Source organism: Peromyscus maniculatus, chromosome 6, assembly GCF_049852395.1.
Source record: "Peromyscus maniculatus bairdii isolate BWxNUB_F1_BW_parent chromosome 6, HU_Pman_BW_mat_3.1, whole genome shotgun sequence".
NCBI classification, from domain to species: domain Eukaryota; kingdom Metazoa; phylum Chordata; class Mammalia; order Rodentia; family Cricetidae; genus Peromyscus; species Peromyscus maniculatus.
The window spans coordinates 32,893,237-32,913,340 of record NC_134857.1 but is presented as its reverse complement, the minus strand read 5'-3'; the positions used below and the strand labels follow the sequence as shown (position 1 = coordinate 32,913,340).

At 40.7% G+C, this 20,104-nt stretch overlaps 1 protein-coding gene across 1 annotated transcript in view; it reads left to right on the top strand.

Annotated features, from left to right (window-relative positions):
- Slc7a11 (solute carrier family 7 member 11) overlaps nucleotides 1–18,176 on the top strand; it is a 71,898-nt gene extending 53,722 nt beyond the window's left edge. Inside the window, exons 7-12 of the mRNA XM_006977600.4 lie at nucleotides 3,037–3,160; nucleotides 4,962–5,065; nucleotides 5,694–5,790; nucleotides 7,499–7,648; nucleotides 9,017–9,194; nucleotides 16,973–18,176. Coding sequence (XP_006977662.1) covers nucleotides 3,037–3,160; nucleotides 4,962–5,065; nucleotides 5,694–5,790; nucleotides 7,499–7,648; nucleotides 9,017–9,194; nucleotides 16,973–17,037 — 718 coding nt within the window. The 3' untranslated portion in view covers nucleotides 17,038–18,176. The remainder of the gene's footprint in view (nucleotides 1–3,036; nucleotides 3,161–4,961; nucleotides 5,066–5,693; nucleotides 5,791–7,498; nucleotides 7,649–9,016; nucleotides 9,195–16,972) is intronic.
- The last annotated feature ends 1,928 nt before the right edge of the window (nucleotides 18,177–20,104 follow it).

Sequence of the window (20,104 nt, the reverse complement as noted above, 5' to 3'; positions counted from 1 at the left end):
TTTAGGATGGATGTCTACCTTTCACTAATCTAGAAGCTTTGATATATTCATGGCCTCTCTACTCCTTCCTCTAATTCCTTTCATTTCCTTCGCCACTGGCATTCCTCTCGGGTTCCTAACCTTGCTTATCTGCCCTCTGCATCTAAAGTGTTCAGAAAGATCACTGTGGCCTAATAGCTTTTATCAGTTCATAGGCTTTGATACTTGTAACCAGGACTTAACCACGTGGTACCCAGCCCTCATCAGGCCAGCTGCTCACCTTTGTAAATTGATGCCTTTTATGCCAAGGCAACCACAGAATCTGCCCCACCCCTCTCCCTTCCTTCAAAGAGAAAAGGACCTGAGGACAGTCAGAAAGGCTAGTGGCTCTGTGGCCACAGTGTCTCTGGTTCCCGTGGGTTCATTTGATCTAATCGGAGAGAATCATGGTTATTGTACTCAACAGCATACCCTCTCATTTTTGGACCCCTTTTCAGCTGCCTGTGGTTGCCCCTCCCAATAGCTACCTACCATATTTGACTCCACAGCACATTTGTTAATAAGTCATTACAAGTTATTTGAGAAATATGTTGACCCCTTTCCCTTTTGTATACAAACATGTCTGGGGAAATTCATCAAGTGAACGTCTTTTCTTTTTAAATAACAACAATAATAATTATAATAAGTAATCTGTTCCATAAAATGAGAAGGTATCTGAAAACACCCTTCAATACAGTTCTACAGAAACATGATAAGAATCTCTGAATGCTTCTCCTTCCTTTATAGGAACCTGTGAGAAATGTAGTCTTGATGAGATTTCCCCAACTCACTTAATACTCTACAGCTTAATTTCCATGAACATTAATACAGCTGAGGGAGCACACTTTGTGTGAGAAGGTACACACTCAGGGTTAAAATGCCTTGATTTCAAGTTAGGCCATACACACAGCCGAATCCTGAATTCCATTCACCAGCTGGTGGTTCTTGGACAGTTCCTTAATCTCCCAAGACTCCGTTTCTTCCTGTGATGATGTTTCCAGCTTACAGGAATTTCCAAAGATAAAATGAGGCAGATATGGGAAATACTCAATAGAAGGTTGAGGCCGGTAGCGGCCCAATGGTCTTCACTGCTGCTGTTGTGTTTGTTAGTAGCAAACTGAGAAAAAGGGAAGACTGTCTTAGACGGCTGGACTAGCTAAGCCTGCCCTCTGGTGAGATGGCTATCGAAAGCCCCACTGAGAAACATACCACGAAAGGGACCAGGCAGGGGTCTGGCTTCCAGATACAGGGCTAGGAAACTCAGTTCTTGGTTGGGATGACCATAGTCCCAAATTCCAGATGTGTTTTTTGTTATTTCTCAGCATTATATGGTTTGGCCCATGTTCCCTATCTTGTGCAAGTTAGTCACCCCGCTGCACTGAGCATTGTCACCTCGGTTTTTATTATTAGAACCTTGACACGGCCTTGGAAGGAAAGGAGGGTCTGTTTCTCCCCTTCTCTGTATCTCCATCTTCCTTTACTGAGAGTTCACCACAAGTCAATGAATGGCTGAGAAGGGGAATCCACCTCACCTCTTCCTGCTCACCCCTTTGCAATGCTGTCCAGTCTTTCAGAGAAACAGAATTTGTCTTTCATCCCTTCACTGCCTTGTATTTCTTTGGCCCAGTGATTTTTTTATTTGGTTCTTTCTTTTGACTTAAATTTAGCACATATCAATTACAGCTAGTGAGGTCTGTCACGGTGCTCACAGGAAAATTCCACGGGACCCTCTTCACCCTGGGGATGGAGAACATCTGCTACTTTCATGTTTGGATGCCAGGATTTAGAGGTCAAGGCTGAAGGCTTTGGGGATCGGGGCAAGTGTCAGGCTGTAAGCAGCATGATGAACAGCAGTTGCTGACTAGCTCGTTTTGCCTGCTCTCAACCGGGAATATTGCCGTTGAGTATAATGAGCTGGGCCTCAGTGTGTTAAACGCATCTAGCTTGGCCAGTGAGACTGGCTATGCCTATCGCCTCCTGGTTCTGAACTGCATTTTCATCTTGGAAGAAATTATATTGAGGTCTTCATTAGTGGCACCCAGCAGGGGGGAAGCCTCTGTGAGGGCTGATAGCAGGATGGCTAGAAAAAAATGACCAGCTTTTGAGTGGGGAGTTGAAGGTTTAAGTTGCCTGAACCGGAAAGGGTCTGAGGAGGCGATTATGTTAAGCAAGTAATGTGTATCGGTAACATGGAATCAAATTATGAGGGTCAGTAGCTTCCTGGCTTTCCCACTGCACTAAATGAAGACATAAGATTGCATTTGTGCCGGGTACTTCTTGAGGCCACCCAGTGTCAGCACTGTCCAGTCGTCCATACTTCCCAGCATGTCACCTCTAATTTCGTGGGATTATCTGCACGGCTGCTTTATTAGACGCTCATGAGCTTGAGAGTCCTTTCAACTCACAGCAGGGCTGTGCAGAGTCATTATTGTGAGCACTTCCCTTACATGCAAAATTCTTCGTGCCATCTTTTTACGAAGATGGATATACCCCACTCTCTTGCTTCCAAATGCCTTCACTTGTTTGCACCACAAGCTGCCTAAGGGGAAAACACTGAATGTGAAAGATGCTTTGGAGGACTCCCTTTAAAAAGCTGTCAGCACACTGGATTAATAGCAGAAAGGTATGTGCTCCCTGGTGAGCAGCATCAGGGTCACTTGGGAAAATAGGAATGATGCTGATCCCACTGAATCAGAAAGTCAGGGATAGGCTCAGTGGCCTGTGCTTTAACAAGCCTTCCAGGTGATCATGAGGTTAGTAGAAGCATGGCAATAACATTCATGGAAAAAAGAAAGGAACAGACTGAAATATTTGGGAATGAAACAATAAGCAAGTTATACAAAATACCTGCCTCCATGGATCTCATTAAATTGCAAAGATACTTTGTTCTGATAAAATGTCCCTCCATATGCCAGTCACAGCCAATGCCGTGACATCCTGCACTGGAATTAGTCCTCTCTGTTCTTTGGTCGTAGAGAGCGCACGATGACTCATAGGTGATGTCTGTGTGTATTTCAGAACGATCCCCCTTGCAATCTGCATTTCCATGGCCATCATCACGGTTGGCTATGTGCTAACAAACGTGGCCTATTTTACAACCATCAGCGCCGAGGAGCTGTTACAATCCAGTGCTGTGGCAGTGGTAAGTCCACATTAAAACCATGCCAGCTTGACTTTAGGCTAACAAGATTTCCTCCAGGAGAAAGCGTTTTGGAAGTCAGTAATCTTTTCTTGCCCTGTTTGATAATATTTTGAAAAGTTTGAGCACACCTTACTTAGCATATATCATGTCTCTGCCATAGAGTCTCTTTGCTTTTATTTAAATCTCCTAGAAAATATTTCCACGTATAGCTGCTTAAAACTCCATCAATACTGTCTTAGGAGGAGGAGTTATTTTCCCAGCATGTCTCTATGGACAGGTGGACAGTTACTGAATGTAAATAAATGTGGGTTTTGATTTGTGAAGCGCAACCCCCCTCTGCTCATTTCTAGTTACAAACTTTTCAAATGTTGACTTGATTCCTCTCCAAAGTATCATTCTAGAAATTTCAGGAGGACTATGTCTATCTATTTCTAGCATAACCTTGGAATAGTAGTGTTGGAGAATTCATAAATTTGGGAACAATTAGGCAATTAAATGCTAAAGAGATGTTGCTGTAATACTTGAAGATGCCAGTGTGCATTGTAACTCCCTAAGAATATATACATATAATTCTAAAGCATTTCCCTAAATTTATTTGCAACCAAGATCATACTTGTGTCCAAAGATCACGCTGTGAGGCTCTTTCTGTAACACAGACTTTTATTTTGCTCAAACATTTTAGCTTGTAAGGAAGAATTCACTCATTAACTCAAAAGTAGGAAGGGTGAAAAAATTAAAACTGTCCATGAATGTCAATTCCTTTTAAAATAGGATCACTTCCCATCAACACCACCCACAGGGGATAATTATCTCATTTTGTGTGAACCAACTTACGAGTTCACTGTATGAAAAGGCTTTGTCCACTGGCGGGCTTGCGATCAGGCAGTGGCATGTATAAAGCTTCTGGGTGTCTGGTCAGTTGCCTCACCTTTCTAGGCAAAGGGCAGCACTAATTTTTTGAGAGCATAATGGGTTCTGTTAATTGCATAGCTCCAGCTGCATCAAGGACAATGAAAAAGAAATCCTACACTGAAAAAAAAAAAAAAAAGTGTATCCTTCATAGAAATGTACAGGGCGGCACGTGTGACAGCCTACAAGGAAATCTCAGAACTTTGTCTACCTTTTCTATTTCCTGTCACCTGTCAGGATTGGAATTGTGTTCTAGCTTTTTACAGGAAAGCCTGGGAGGAAGTGACAGCTTCCTGGGATGGGGGAGGAGAGGGCTAGCTCCATAAACAGGTTCAGCTGGTATGACTGGACTGGAGGAAGGAACAGTGCAGACCGGTGCATTCGTATGACATAACTGATCAGCTTGTGTGTTGTCTTGTTTTACCGTCTAGCACCAGGGCTGGTATGTGAAACAAATACCTGTAACTCGCGTGAATGCTTATCCTTACCCCATCACACAAAGGTGGCTTTCTGGGCGAAAGAGCACGCATTGTGCAGAACCATTTCTGTCTCTAAAAGTAGAATTTCCGAATTGAGCTTCCTCCTCTGATCAGAGTCAGAGACGATATGCATCATAGTTGATAAAGATTCCGCACATGGATCGTTGCTTTGAAGGGAGAGAGAGGGCGACTGTTGAGACCTTTGCTCACAGGTCTGAGACAACCAATGCTATGGTACCCGCTTCTGATGATTGTCTGTGGAGGCAGTTTGACCCCAACCAAAAGGAAGGATTATAAAACATTCACGTAGCACCGGGCTAATAGAAAGTCAAAGAGCAAGTTTGGCCTAAATTGTTTCATTTTATTCCACTTTCTGGGAAAGCATTAATTTGCTTCGTTCTTTCTTTCCCCAGACCTTCTCTGAGCGGCTGCTGGGAAATTTCTCATTAGCAGTCCCGATCTTTGTTGCCCTCTCCTGCTTCGGCTCCATGAACGGTGGCGTGTTCGCTGTCTCCAGGTGAGCGAGTTCATGTATTTTCAGAAACACATTTCTGTTTTAGAGATTGGATGTGATAAGGATAACTTTTAAAGAGAAAAGCAATAGTGCCTCCGAACCTGTTGTTTTTAAAGGGATATGCAAGTTTGGAGTAGATTCAAGTGAAGCATGTTTGATTCTGTCCAGTAGAGGGCGCTGCGGGCCTACATATAGCCGCTCCTCTCCGGCCATGTGGCGTTTTTTAGAGTCTGTCTGCAGAGTCTCATAACAGCTTTTATTTCTGGCGATAAAGTCTTTTGTTTTTTTTGAAGGTGCCACGAAAAAGAGTAAAGTAGAAAGCAAAAATAACCACCCCACCATCTGTAACCCTTATGCTTTGTTTGATGGTACAAAGATTTCTTGTTTCCTTATGTTACATTTTAAATCAGATAAATCTGAATGCCACATGTATGTACATGTGTGTGCAAAATGCATGTGGGCTAGATTGGATTGGCACTAGCAATCTAGAACTGGCTTTGTGTGTAGGAAAAGCTCCACTCAGTGGGATGTTGCTGTTGCTTTTTCTCAAAGTATAATATGATATGTCCCAGATATCCCTTTGGAATGATTGATTCTATCGTCAACTCCGCCCATGTTTTTCTCCCACCAGGCTATTCTATGTCGCGTCTCGAGAAGGGCACCTTCCGGAAATCCTCTCCATGATTCATGTCCACAAGCATACTCCTCTGCCAGCTGTTCTTGTTTTGGTAATGCACATTAACAAGTATATGTAGCTACAACCTCACAAAATGTTTAGAAAAAAGAGGGAGTTAAAACAGACATCTTAATTCACCACTCACTTGGCGCTCATTGTATCATCTTCGGGAGGCCAGAGATTTTTGCCATGGCTTGCTTTGACTCCGTGTTTCTGATGTGTATGGGATGCCCTGGGGAAGGCCCCACCTCAGTCTCTTTCACCTTTGAAAAGATTTGTAAGGTATAATGGGAAGTAGGTGCCGTGGTTTCTCTCCTTGGCAGAAAACCTCAAAGGAAAAAACCACAAGGACACAGTCTGAACCACTGACTCAGAGTTCAGCTGGAAGCAGACTGTGCTAACACTACCCATTGTCTCCTTCTGGGCCCCGTCATAATGAAACACACACAATGTAATTCAAAGCATAGACAAAACACTAAGCCATGAACTGGTTCTCCAATCATAAGTGAGACCTGTGAGAGCTAACCTTACAGAGAAGAAAGGAAAATCCCACATGCAAATGGAAGCTGTGGATTTCTCTATGCCGGCAACAATGTTTGTGAAATGTGGGCTACAAAGGACTGTAAAAGGTGGAAGAGCCCTCAAATACCCGTTGGCAACGATAGAGTCATTTTTATTTTAGTAGCTTCTTTTTTTCTCAACTGAAATGTGCTGTCGAGAGTGCCCTAGGAAGCATTGAAGATTTTTTTTCTTCTCCATGCACTTAATTTATTTCAGAATGTTTCCTCGAAATTTCTTTTTAAGTACGCACACACTCTGCGAGGAATCTAGAAGCTGACGTCACGTGTGGGAACAGGATGTATTATTCCATGAAGAAGGCTTCATCTGAAGCATCTGCTATCAGTCAAGGCATCCTTGGCTTTTTCAGCTGCAGAGGCCTGCTCTGTGGCTCTCTAGGCTTCATTCTTTTCTGTTCTTGAGGGTCACATGCAGTTAGCAAAAGGGGAGAGTTGACCTGGACCAGGAAAATGTCAATGTTTTGCTTTCAGGAGCTGAAAGATTCATCTCCACATGGTTGTTTCCTGCGTGCATCCCAGGAATCATTTCAGAGCTTCCCTTAAGCTTTCTAGTGGAGTCTGCATTTAATATTTATGATTGGCTCTTACTAATAATTAATTCAGCATTGATTTTGAGTGATCGAGTGTCTTTTTTTTTCTTTTTATTCTTTGGAAACACATTGTTTGGGGTAGGGTGTACCTGGTACACTACTAACCTTCAAAGCATGAGAACCTGAGTTTAGTCCCCTAGGACCACATTTTAAAAAATGCTGGCCTGGTATTATACTCTGGCCTCCACATGCATTGATAAACATACCTGCATTGATAGACGCACGCACCTGTGCACGGATGGACACACATTCACACAAAAACAAAGCAACAGCAGAAAACACATCTCCTCTCCAGGGACAAGAAGGAACTGACAAAGTAACACAACAGCAAATTCACAGAAAATCCCATCTGAAAAAGGGGGTGATAAGGGCACCCTCCAGCCAAGGCTTGGTTGCAGCCTAAGAACAGAATATGGGAAAAAAAAAAAAAAAAAAAAAGCTTGTGGAGTCTAGGCTTCGGTCAGGATGATGGTTTTTGGTTATAAATAACCACTGGAAAGAAACTTGTCATGGGAGGCGATGTTGCTGTTTGGTATTGCCCCCTCCCTCTTAGTTCTGTGCATTTACTTTGCCTCCTCTTCTCCCCTGCCAGCATCCTTTGACGATGATAATGCTCTTCTCTGGAGACCTCTACAGTCTTCTGAATTTCCTCAGTTTTGCCAGGTGGCTTTTTATGGGGCTGGTAGTTGCTGGGCTGATTTATCTTCGATACAAACGCCCAGATATGCATCGTCCTTTCAAGGTAACCGCAGTGATCTTGATGGGTTTCCATAAATCTCACTCCTAATACCTAGACCTCTTTTGTCATAACTTGATGATGGGGAGATTGGGGGGAGGATCAGGTACTGCAGAGTAAAATATTTAACTCTTGAAGGGAACGCTTTTAGTATGCTTCACTTAGGGAAAGCATATACATTATTAAGTGTGATATAGTGAATTCGTCACAGATTTTATCTGTTGAGAACAGATAGTGTTGAAAGATACTTTTTATGTTGGGTGTTCATGCATGGCTTGGTGTGTTCAGAGGATGTAACACCCCTATCTGTCTTCATATCCAATTGTTGACACAGCTGGGCTGTGAAAGAAAGAGTACTTCATTAATTATAACTGGGAAAAGGGTGTAGCTTTGCAAATTAGTAAGCATTTTAACTTGTTAACATTGTAGTCTTGTTCCTCCATATACTCTAAAGCAATGGTTCTCAACCTGGGGAACCTGGGGGTCAAATGACCCTTTCACGTGGGTCTTAGGACGTGGGTCACCATCGAAAAACACAGATATTTATCTACATTACAATTCATAACAGTAGCAGAATTACATTTATAAAGTAGCAACAAAAATAATTTTATGGTTGGGGTCACCACAACATGAAAAAAATATATTAAAGGACCACAGCATTAGGAAAGTTGTGCACCACACTTGTAAAGAAATATGAAATAGCAAAGGAAGATCTTGCCACCAAGTAGGATGAACATTCACTGTAGCTTACAATTTCCTTTGGGAAAGCTGGAGAGCAGGCTTGTCATCTCCTCAGCCTTGGATGTCCATGGGTCAGAGCGATCTCACTACTTATTTGCTTTGAAGACATAGCACTGATAATGCTGCCAGTCATGTTATCAGGATTTGTTTCTAATTGTATTCATTGCCACATGCTTGCAGCATCTTTATTAGCTGTTGACTAGGAGTTGGCCTGTTTTATTCCCATCGGGTCGTAGTGTGACTCTCAACAGGAAATCAATATTCACTGAGAGGTGTTAACATGTAGCAAAGCCACCGGCGCGCTTGACTCCATGGGAAAGTGGGCTCTCATCCTAATTATCAAATAGCCAGTCTTTTAAGATGAAAAATGTAAATCATAATGAGACTTTTGCTAGTGAAAGAATTTGAATAGACCATCCACGAGGAAACACAGCTTCCTAGCCTTAGACTTGGTTCAAATATTCGAAAACAAGTTCAAGTTAAGAAACCACACCTAATATGTGGTCTGTGCTGCTTGAAGACATTTTGCTGCTTAAAGGAGTTGGGGGCTTACGGCCTGGTCTCGTGACTGGTGCCCTCCACCCCTGGTCTCTTGCACTTGTGTGAAGCTGTTTTGTTTTGCCTGTGTTCCAGGTGCCTCTGTTCATCCCAGCATTGTTCTCCTTCACTTGCCTCTTCATGGTTGTTCTCTCCCTTTACTCGGACCCATTTAGCACTGGGGTTGGCTTCCTTATCACGTTGACTGGAGTCCCTGCGTATTATCTCTTCATTGTGTGGGACAAGAAACCCAAGTGGTTCAGACAGTTATCAGGTACGACTTTTAAGCCTCTTGGACCTGGTGAGAGACTGTGGTATAGAAAACCCATAAAGGTGCACACATCCAATATACATCTCTTAAAGTTTAGAGCTACATATGGTACAATTGTTATTAAAGTAAATCACTGCATTTTAATTGCAGCTGTGAGGATAAAGACAGGAAGGGCATTTAGAGTGCAGCCCCGTTGAACCCTATTGGGTATTTAATTTGGGTGGTTGTAGTCCCAGGCATGTTAGAGAATAGCTTCTTTAGGTAGCATTTTTTTCAGTACTGTAAATGGTCTCAACTGCTTTTTTGAATCCCTTAGTGATATAATGATTGTTCTCCTGGGTTGAACAAAGTCTAGAGACTATCTCAACATTAAATTGACCAATGATGTGAGATTTCTTGGTGAGTGAGGTGGAAGCTTGCAAATGTCTTATATCATGGCCATAATACTACCTTGTTAGGAAAACGGAGCTACAGAGGGTTCTGGTAACAGCAAAAACCATGAAGAGAATAACAGCTTGTGTTTCTTGTATGGTTTCTATATGCTTGCACGTGTGTGACCAATTTCAGTCCTAACAACCATTTGAAGTAGTAGAAGTCATTGTCCCTATTATGTAAATTTTGAGTGATGTCACCAGAGAATTCATGTCATTCTTACAGGTCATGTGGATGTAAGTAAAAGAACCAGGGCTCAAACTCAGAAGGCTGCCTTTGAAAAAGCTATGCTGGGCTGAGGATGGAGGAGAGAAGGTTGAGGCTGAAGAGAGAAAAGACATGAGTGGTTTCTTCAGGGATAGCAATGAGGACACTAGCAGGACCAATAGGAAGTTAAAAGCACTAAGGAGGAAAAGCTGATTAAACTTGGTAGCCAGTTAAAATGTAGAGGAGAAAATGCAGATCACTTTGTCAGAAGGGTGCTTTGGAAGAGCCTCAGTGCCAGGGGCTCTTATGATCTCTTTCTCCAGCTTCACTGTCTCAGATCAATTCCCTAAGGACTCATGTCTAAGACTCTGTTTCTACCTGGTGAGGAAGCCAGGGCTCAGCAAGAGAGAGAATTTAGAATTGGGTATACAGAGTCTTAAGCCTTACAGCTAGGATTTGAACTCACATTTGCTGGACATCAATATCCACTGTGTTAGATTTTCACCACCATGACAAAATATAAGATCAAGAATAATTTAAAGGAAGAAAAGTTTATTTGGGCTCATGGCTTCAAAAGTTTCAGTTCACACACCTTCATGGTTGCCCTTTCCCTTCCTGGGACCCTTCAGTTCTGGGATTGGATTCATCACCACACTGATAGGGCTGGCTCTGTTGTTGAAGGTTTTTACTCTATAGGGGAGCCTGACACCCAGCTCCCAAATAAATCACACACAGAGGTTTATGCTTAATTACAAATGTCTGGCCTTAGCTTGGCTTATTTCTTGCCAGCTTTCCTTCCTTAAATTATCCTGTCTACCTTTTGCCTCTGGACTTTTTCTATTCTCTTACTTCTGTAAATCTTACTCTTACTCCATTGCTTGCTGTGTAGCTGGGTGGCTGGCCCCTGTTGTCCTCCTCCTTCTCTGGCTACTTCTCTCTCCCCCAGATTTCTCTTTCTATATATTCTCTCTACCTGCAAGCCCCGCCTATCCTTTCTCATGCCTTGCTATTGGCCTTTCAGTTCTTTATTAGACCATCGAGTGTTTTAGATAGGCAAAGTAACACAGCTTCACAAAGTTAAACAAATGCAACATAAACAAAGTTAACACACCTAAAAATAATATTCTACAACATGGCTCTATTGCTTTTAGAGGCCTGGGGTATCTGACGAGGTGAAGCTGTAGCCAGGATGCAGAGAACTCCACAGAACAAGGGACTAGGATTAAAAAAAAATACCTTTTAAATGCATCTCTCAATCATCTAATTCTTCCAAACAAACCCAGCTTCAAGTGACAAATTCAGCTAAATACCTATCAGTAGATTAAATCCTGATGACCCTTGACACAGGAAGAGTGCATTAGCATAAATAAAATTTTCTTCATTTAAGTTAAGTCTGGTATTTTATGATAGTGACTTGGGTTAGTCACATAAAATATATTTTCAAAACCAGACATGCTGTTGTTTATGGGTTTGGCGAGTTTAGAATGCAAATTTCTTTTTGTTTTGTATTTGGTCTTAATTCACTTAATTTATCATGCCTAATCTTAAAACTCTAAGGGAGGACATGATCTTGAAGCTTTACACCCTTGAAATCGCAACAATATGGTCACCTAAACAAGACCTGCGTAATGACAGTCCAGGGTGACATGCCAAGGTGATAGAGGAAATCTCACAAGGCCACATCTCTAGATTAAGAGCATCAGGAAAGCAATGGCTGATGAGAGAGGGAGAATTGGTCTTCTCCCAGGCCAAGCCCCAATCCCAGGTGGCCAGCCCTATACACATCTACACACTATCAACACCAAATGGACTCAGTATGTTAATATATATATTTTATATATATGTATATATATATGTAAAAATAGCAATTAAAAAGTCATAAATTTGAAAGAGAGTTGGGACATGATAGGAGTTGGTAGTTAGAGAGGGAGGAATAACGTAACTGCAGTATTCATATATGAAGTTCTCAAAAATATAAAAACTTACATTGGAAGTCTAGAGATTTATGGGAAATTTTTCAACAAGTGAGTGTAGATGTAACCGTCTTATTAAATAAGAAACACAGAGCCAAAACAGAGATGAAAGCCAAGAGGTCAGAGCAATAGCTAAGAGCTAAAATAACCTTACCTTTCACTATCGTGGTGGTCCTACCTCTCTGAAAGAGACTTACTTCCTGTGTGTCTGTCTTTTTTATAGTCTTTCTTTTCTGCCTTCTCATTGGTTGTAAACCCAACCACATGACCTCCTAGTCACTGCCTGTCTGTACAGACCTCCAGGTCTTCTATGGTTGGTATTGAGATTAAAGGCATGTGTCTCCAATGCTGGCTGTATCCTTGAACACACAGAGATCTACCTAGCTCTGCCTCCCAAGTGCTGGGATTAAAGGTGTGCACCACCACCGCCCAGCTTTTGCTATGGCTCGCTAATAGCTCTGACCCCTGGGCAACTTTATTTATTAACATACAAATCACATTTTAGTACAAATAAAATATCACCATAAGTGAGTGTTGATACAAAACTACAACACAGATATTTATTTGTGGACTCTCTAATATATTCCAAAAACATTCAGAAACCAGCCATTTAAAGTAGTTTTGCCATGACTCTTTACTAACTGAATCGCCATTTGGCTACTTCAGATTTCCTACCACAGTTTCAACTTGGATTTAACTTTCTAGTTGGCAACACTATTCCTGTAAGAAATATTGCTATGTAAATTAGGATTTCAAGGCTAACGGAAATACCCTAATTCACTGAGCACATGCATGGTCTCTATATCCTGCACAGCTGTATTTATTTTTCTATAGAATGTATTTAGTTAGGTTTTTCTCTACTGGAAATACTGGCTATGGATCCAAAGGGAAGATAAATCTTGTTAAAATATTTAGGATTAGTATTACTTGGTTTCTTGATACAGTTTAGGGCTGTGTTGGGAATGAGATGGAGGTACACAGACAAAGAGGCCTTGAGCAGGGCAGACAGCCCTATGTCCAGAAGAAAGAGTCAGCAGCTTTTGAGAAGGAGCGTAGAGTGAAGAAAGGGTGAGTTCAGTCACCCTTTCTAGCCTGTTCAGTCAGCCAGTTCTATCCAGTCTCTACCATAGGCACATGCTCAAAGGCACCCTGTCAGTTCCCAACAGGCATTTTCATATGAGATCCTTCTTTGTTGTCCTTCTGCGCTCATGTAATTTTGGAGTTTTTGCTATTTTTCTGCTTCTAATGATGTTTTGAACATCTCCAAGGCTGCTGCATTTAGTGTCAGCCATTTGTGGAATGAACTGCTGGGAAGGAGACCCACGATGGTGGTTTGGTTCTCAGGGATGCTCTGACGTCTGACCAGGGACACAGCATTCTGCTTTAAACTGTGATCATTGCGATTCTTTATCTTTATAGATGCCTTGGAAGGGACTAGGGAGAAACAACGGTCCTCTGTAATTCTGCTTGATTTTACTCTTAGGCAGTGTTCTTGTAGGAAAATAAAGAAAGTTCATAATATTTATTGCTGCAGTAGCAAGTATTTTTGTAGCCTTTGGCCAAAACAAAACACACAGAGACGAAGCATGAGAGTCCTACAGCAGCACTGGACTCTTCCCCCAAAGACACACTTTCTGATTGAGAGAAAACTCCACCTGAGCTTGGAGGCAGGAGAGCCTTGCTTGAAGCAGTTTGTTCAGTAGTTTAATATGTTTTATTGCTTCATAAATGGTCTAGTTTTTAAGTTATGCTGTTTTTTTTTTAATCTTAATATGTGTGAATGGATTAACCCTGGGAAAATGTGACAGTCTAGCAAAATACATCTTGCCCGGGCTGTTTCCAGAAGTTGTAACTAAACATCATTCAGAAACTGGTGCAAGGCTAGTTGGCAGAGCCAGCCAGGGAGTGTTCCCAGCCTCCTAGCCCAAGGATGTGAGATTTCTAGAGATTTGATGAATACCTCTGGCCACAGGATGCCAGTATTGAACCACTTTTTATGTTATAGCATTTCCAGAGCTAGAAGAAAGCACTCTCTTAAGGGGATAGTCAGATATGCAGAAAGCTTCCTCCCCCATCTGTAAGAGGGCAGTTAATTCTTCTGCTTGGTTGTTTATATGGTTTATTTATCTACAGACAGGTAAACTTCGCAGGGGAGGAAAAGGGGGTAGGTTCCACCCTGATGTGTCCAGATACACAGAGGTAGTAAACCCTGGACACCCAGACCAGAGCTAGTGGCAGCCATTGAATATTGATAGCCCCTAGTTATCTGCTCAACCTGATCATAGCTGAGAGCCAGTGGGGTGACTAGCAGCTGGTCCTTCTTGCTCAGGTAGAGATAGGGAGGCAGCTGTATTTAAACAAAATCTTTGAAAATAAAAACAAACAAACAAAAACCATTCTGGCTAACATGAACAGAATGCCTATAATCCATCTTTGTGGACAGCAAACTTGCAACTCCAGAGCCTGAAAGCATATGTTGCTCAAAGTATATCAAGATAGTTTCATCTGGGACAGGTCTCTAAAAGCTGGTTAATGCATTTGCAGACTTTCCCTAAAGATTAGAGTGTACCTTTTTAATTCATTAAGTTTGCCTGTATTTCTTAGGGGCTCAAAACATGTTCTGAGACTAAATAAATATGCATATGAAAGCATTTTTAAACCCTCTTTTAAGAGAACATACTATTATTTTCAATATAATTTCTTGGGCTGGGTGGCTTTGCATTGCTTCCAAAGCTCACTCAATCTTGGCTGTTGCTCCCCTGAGGATACCAGGTATGGTGGGGTGAGTGAGATTTTGTAAACTCAGTTTTTCCAGTTTGTGTCAAGAATAACAAGGGAACATGAAAAATAAAACTGAAATCACTGCATTGCTGTAAGCTCCTGTGGGTTGTAATTATGGAAAACTGCAACTGCAGGTCATTGGCTCACCTTACTTAAAGAGGCAGTAATGTTGATTTATATTGTGTGGCCACTAATCTTATTGTGAGAGTGAATAGGATATATGGCACTCCAAACTCACATGTCCTGCAGTGTTTCTAGAAGCTTCCTTGGCTCCACTGAGTACCTGTGTCAGCCCCACTGCTGTAGGACAGCCTAGAAGGAAAAGTTGGGAAACCAATGAGTAATGAAGGCAATGCCAATCCCACCATAATACAAGTTATGCCACTACTGGAACCCCAAAGGGAGAGTTTAGGAAATTCCAGGGGAGAATGCCAACAGGATTGAGTAGGCAGAACCATACAGTTGGGTCTCTGCCTTGCTCTGCTGAGAGGAGAATCTGAACTGTCCTTTCAGAAGGGCACATGTAAACATGTATCTGGAATGGCTGTAAAGTTCCCGTACCAGAAAGAAATCTACAAAGGCAAGAGTGGGAAAGCCATGTTATGGGAGAACACGAGGACACGCTTTGATGTCAGGTGTGAGGAATGGGCCTAAGTGAGACGACAGGACAGAGAGATGAGCTTCGTGGGCAACAGGCAGGGATGCCTTTGAAACACGGGCTCGAGGCCATGCTTCTTTAACCTCATTGCTTTTCTTTACAACTCTCCTTGTATTTGTATCTTGTAGCCTATTATTAGATGGCTTGGCTCCTTGTCTGCCTATCTATCACCATACTGCTGATAGATAATTTCCCCCCAAGCCTATTTTCATAGTATAAGTTTGCCATGTCCTTTTCTACAAATATGGGACTTGATTGTTGCTTTCATGGTGGGGTGGACTGTTACAAAATACAGTTTATTTGAGAATTACATAAGGTTTAATTCACTTGACAATAGTATACATGAAACCCTTTACAATAAACATGGAATAAAAACAATAACATGCCCCAGGAACTCCCTCAGGGAATATGATTGTATTTGTTACTGTTTTTTTCTGCTATGACAACATACATAACCGAGAAGAGGCAAGTTAAGGGAGGAGGGATTGTTCTGGCTCAGAGTTTGAGTGACTGCAGCCCATCTTGAGAGAAAAGGCAGGACAGTAGGGGTTTCATGAATGGCTGATCACACTGTCTGAAGTGAGGGAGCAGAAACCAAGTAGGGACCCCATAGGAAGTAAGGCTGGATTGTAGGGTATCCATACCGGCCCGTGTAAACTCACATTCTTCAGTGAAGCTGCACCCCTTAAACTTTCCACAGCCTTCCTAAACAGTATCAACAGATGAGGACCAAGTGTTCAAATACATGTCCTCTGGGGGACATTTAGCATGGAAACCACAATGTTCAGAGAGCAAAAGATGAAAATAGCTTTTAAAATGTAGTTAAATATTGTTCGCGAGAGCCTGTTAGAATAATGAGTTATCAGAAAAGAGAAAGAATATCTGGAGGAGAGATGATTTGGTTCTGAAACCTTTAAGAAGACAGAGCCTGGGGTTTTCTAAGATTAGGAAACTTCTGAAGATGTTCTGTGGGGATTGGTGACAATGAGCAAACAACAATGTCCCTGAAACCATCACCACAGAGCTCAGCACTCTAGGGTTGTGGGTAGAAAGTGTCCTTAGAAGTAATAAAACTCAGGGGTTCTTATATTTTAGTGCTTGTTACAGTTACCTCTTGCTGGGTTAAACCTTCAGCTTCTAAATTAGGAGACGAAGGATTGAATTTGAAGCAAATTTGGAATTGTGGATGATACTTAATGGAATTGGTTCAAGGACCAGACCTTAATGACCCAGATTAGTTCAAGTTTCTCATCCTATTTATGAGACAAACGAGGCCTTGATAAATATGGTAATTTGCTCAAAAATACTACAAATTAGACACTGCGTATAATATTCTTCTCTTGACTGTCTTGAGAAATTGGTTGTCATCTTTGTGAAAAAAGAACAAACCCATTTTGAGCTGAACATGAAGCATATTTTGTAAACATTTATTTATATCTTGGTCCCATTGTCTCAAAATACTTTCAGCCTCCTGGTTCATAAATAAGTGTTCTTATTTGAATGCAAAATATTAATATATTCTTATTGAGGAAGCATCATGGGAAGTTGTAGAAGTGACAAGTAAATTAATTGAGCATGATAGGATTGTAATGAAGTAAATAATTCTTGAAAGTGCAGTACAGAGAAGGTGGCCATGCACTCTCAGTATGCATCCCCAAATAATTCACATTTTGCTATTTTTATGCTGTTCTGATTTTCATGCATTTTAATCTCTCCTTATTTCTTTGTAGACAGAATAACCAGAACATTACAGATAATACTACAAGTTGTACCAGAAGACTCTAAAGAATTATGAACTTAATATATCAAAATCTTGGCTATCTGCCCAGGACTGAGATACAGAATGGATCTTTATTTCAAGAAAACACAACTTTGGTGATGGACTAAAGGAACCGGTTATTTCTATTCAAATTCTCTAATGTATTCAAACTAATTTCTGAGCAATTTACTGGTAACTCAATGTATCTGTAGAAAGCTAATAAGCAAGTCACATAGTGAGGCAAGCACAGGGTTGGAGTCTGGTGTTTACCCATTGAGGTAAGAGAACGAGACAAGGGGCATTGCCAACAGGGCTATTCTCTGTAACATTTCTTTTTTTTTTTTTTTTTTTTTTTTCGAGACAGGGTTTCTCTGTGTAGCTTTGCGCCTTTCCTGGAGCTCACTTGGTAGCCCAGGCTGGCCTCGAACTCACAGAGATCCACCTGGCTCTGCCTCCCGAGTGCTGGCATTAAAGGCGTGCGCCACCAACGCCCGGCCTCTGTAACATTTCTTATCATGACTGAGAACCTTCAAATAGAAGACCAAAGTGTTTTCTGTACATAGGGGGTCTGTATACATAGCTTTACCTACTGGGACACCTATACTGTGAAAAGTATTTTCTATTTTTCTGAAAAAAATGTTATTATTGTGGCAAAGGGGCCAGAAATAACTTTATTTTACATAGACCTTGGATTGTTTTCCTTTAGTGACCAACGTGGCTGTCACTTATATTTCAATGGCTTATACTCAGAGCATCAGAACAAAAGATAGGGGAGTACTCTGTGTGTGTGTGTGTGTGTGTGTGTGTGTGTGTGTGTGTGTGTGTGTGTGTAGCTTGAGATCGAATTCAGGGCTTTGAAAAAGCCAGGCAAGCATTCTACCTATGACCTACATCCATACACCCTAATTTTCGTGAATGCATTAAAGAAGCATTTCTTGAGGCTATGATTTATGAGGCAATTCTAGGAATTGTGTTTGAATAAAAATCATGGATAATTTGTTAGGTTAAATATGATTTCACTTATTGTCAGGAGGTTTGATCTTTGGAGTGTCACTTTGTTTTCATCCTGGTTCCTTAGTTCCAGAAAATGTGCACTTTTTGTAAGACATCCACTGATGAACCACCTCTTTGGTAATTTTCTCCTTGATGAATAAAATGAAATTCTAATCACTATAGTACAGCATCAACATGGGAGAAATTGTCCACGAAACTCTAAATATCAGGCTTTGTCCTTATAACTACATTTATATGCAGTATTAGTCATTCTAATCACTTTCCCCTTTACTTTGTGGCTATTTTTACATGGTGATGACTTCTGACAGTGTGTGCATTCCCTTTACAGTTCTGTTAAAATATGTCTCTGGATAAAATGATCTGGATCAATTAGAAAAAAAGCACAGATTTACATTAAAAACTATGGAAGAAATGTCACTCCTTAGTAAGACTTTCAACTGATCTTTTAAAAAGTGTTTAAAAGTGTTCTTCTAAATCTAAGCTTTTTTCAATCATTTCTTCACTTTTGGTACAATTCAACTTGCAAAAGAGATCACTGAGGACACATCTATTGGAAGGAGTTGTCAGTATGTGTGTTCAGCTAGGTGGTGCTAGGTCAGAAGTAGAAAACACTGGGCAATTTTCAAATAAGGTTAATGTAATGATGGGACTTTTAAAACTCTTACTTCTAACATCCAAAATTAAATGTGCAGCACGGCCACACTAGGTTTCATCTCTTATATTCTGACCACTTACAAATGAGATGTTTAAAAAATTATCCTAATTAATAAAATCATTGAGTTCATAGTTAATTGCCCAAAGTACAAATGACGATTTTAATTTAGAGCAATTCACCAATTTAGCTTTTTTAAGTCTCAGTAACATTTAACATATACTCAACGTTGTCTTTTTTTTTTTTTAAAGGCCACACAAAGTATTTATTTCCCTAAGTGAACCAGTAACAATTCCTCCTGTTTTTGCTAACATGGGCTATTCCAAACCTTATGTTTAGTCTCTAGAACCAAAATAGTGTTACTTTGCTGACATCTATCTCTAGGAGATGCCACTGGAGGTGCATATTTTTATATTGTTATTTTTACACTAGACCTATAAGATTTAATGTGGTGGTGTTTTCTTCTTCCCTATGAAATAGAGTAAAGCCGTGAAGAGAGTCCTGTGGGTTCTGGTTCCTGACCCTCCTGTTTCTCCTGCTGTTTGGTCTCATAGTTATCTTTGATAACTACTTATCTTTCCCTGTACCAGCTAGTCAGGGTACGCCTTGTCATCGTCCTCCCTTTTCAAAGACTTTTTTTTTGTAGTGTTAAATTTATAATGCCATTGTAATACCATTTAGTGAAGCATAAAAAAAAAATCAGTATTTCTTTAAAATACTGTCAATGGAGTTGCATTTTGGCTTATTTTGAAGTTATACCCCAAGGGAACACAGCATTTCTTTAATTGTGGAATTCATGTTCATAATTGTTTTATTGAGAGCTTATAAACAGATATTTTTATTTAGAAATACTCCTGCCCACTTGTAATGTGTGTTTTTATATGAAGTACTTTTTCTCATATTTTAGATTAATAAGCATATATACACACGTGATTACATGTGTTAATGTTTGTGCTGGTGTACATATTTGAATGTTCATATAAAATTATGATTTGATTACTATAACAGAAAGCTAGATACAGCCTAAACAGTTTAAGATATGCAATACTCTATTTTCAAATATTCTTTGTTTAACATACAAAGCCTTGAACATGCAATTTTTATTTTTATTTTTATTTTTTTTAAATTTTTTTGTTTTTTTTGAGACAGGGTTTCTCCATATAGTTTTGGTGCCTGTCCTGGATCTTGCTCTGTAGCCCAGGCTGGCCTCGAACTCACAGAGATCTGCCTGGCTCTGCCTCCCGAGTGCTGGGATTAAAGGCATGTGCCACCACTGCCCGGCTAATAGGCAATTTTTAAAGGATCTAATAAAGATTTCCAAAAGTTGGGTGCAATTTTATTCTCCTCACACAATTATCAATATTTCCACTGATGGGCATTCTAGCAGTGCTGTTTTGTCTCTTAAAGCATTAGATTCTCCCCTTTGATTTCAAGTGC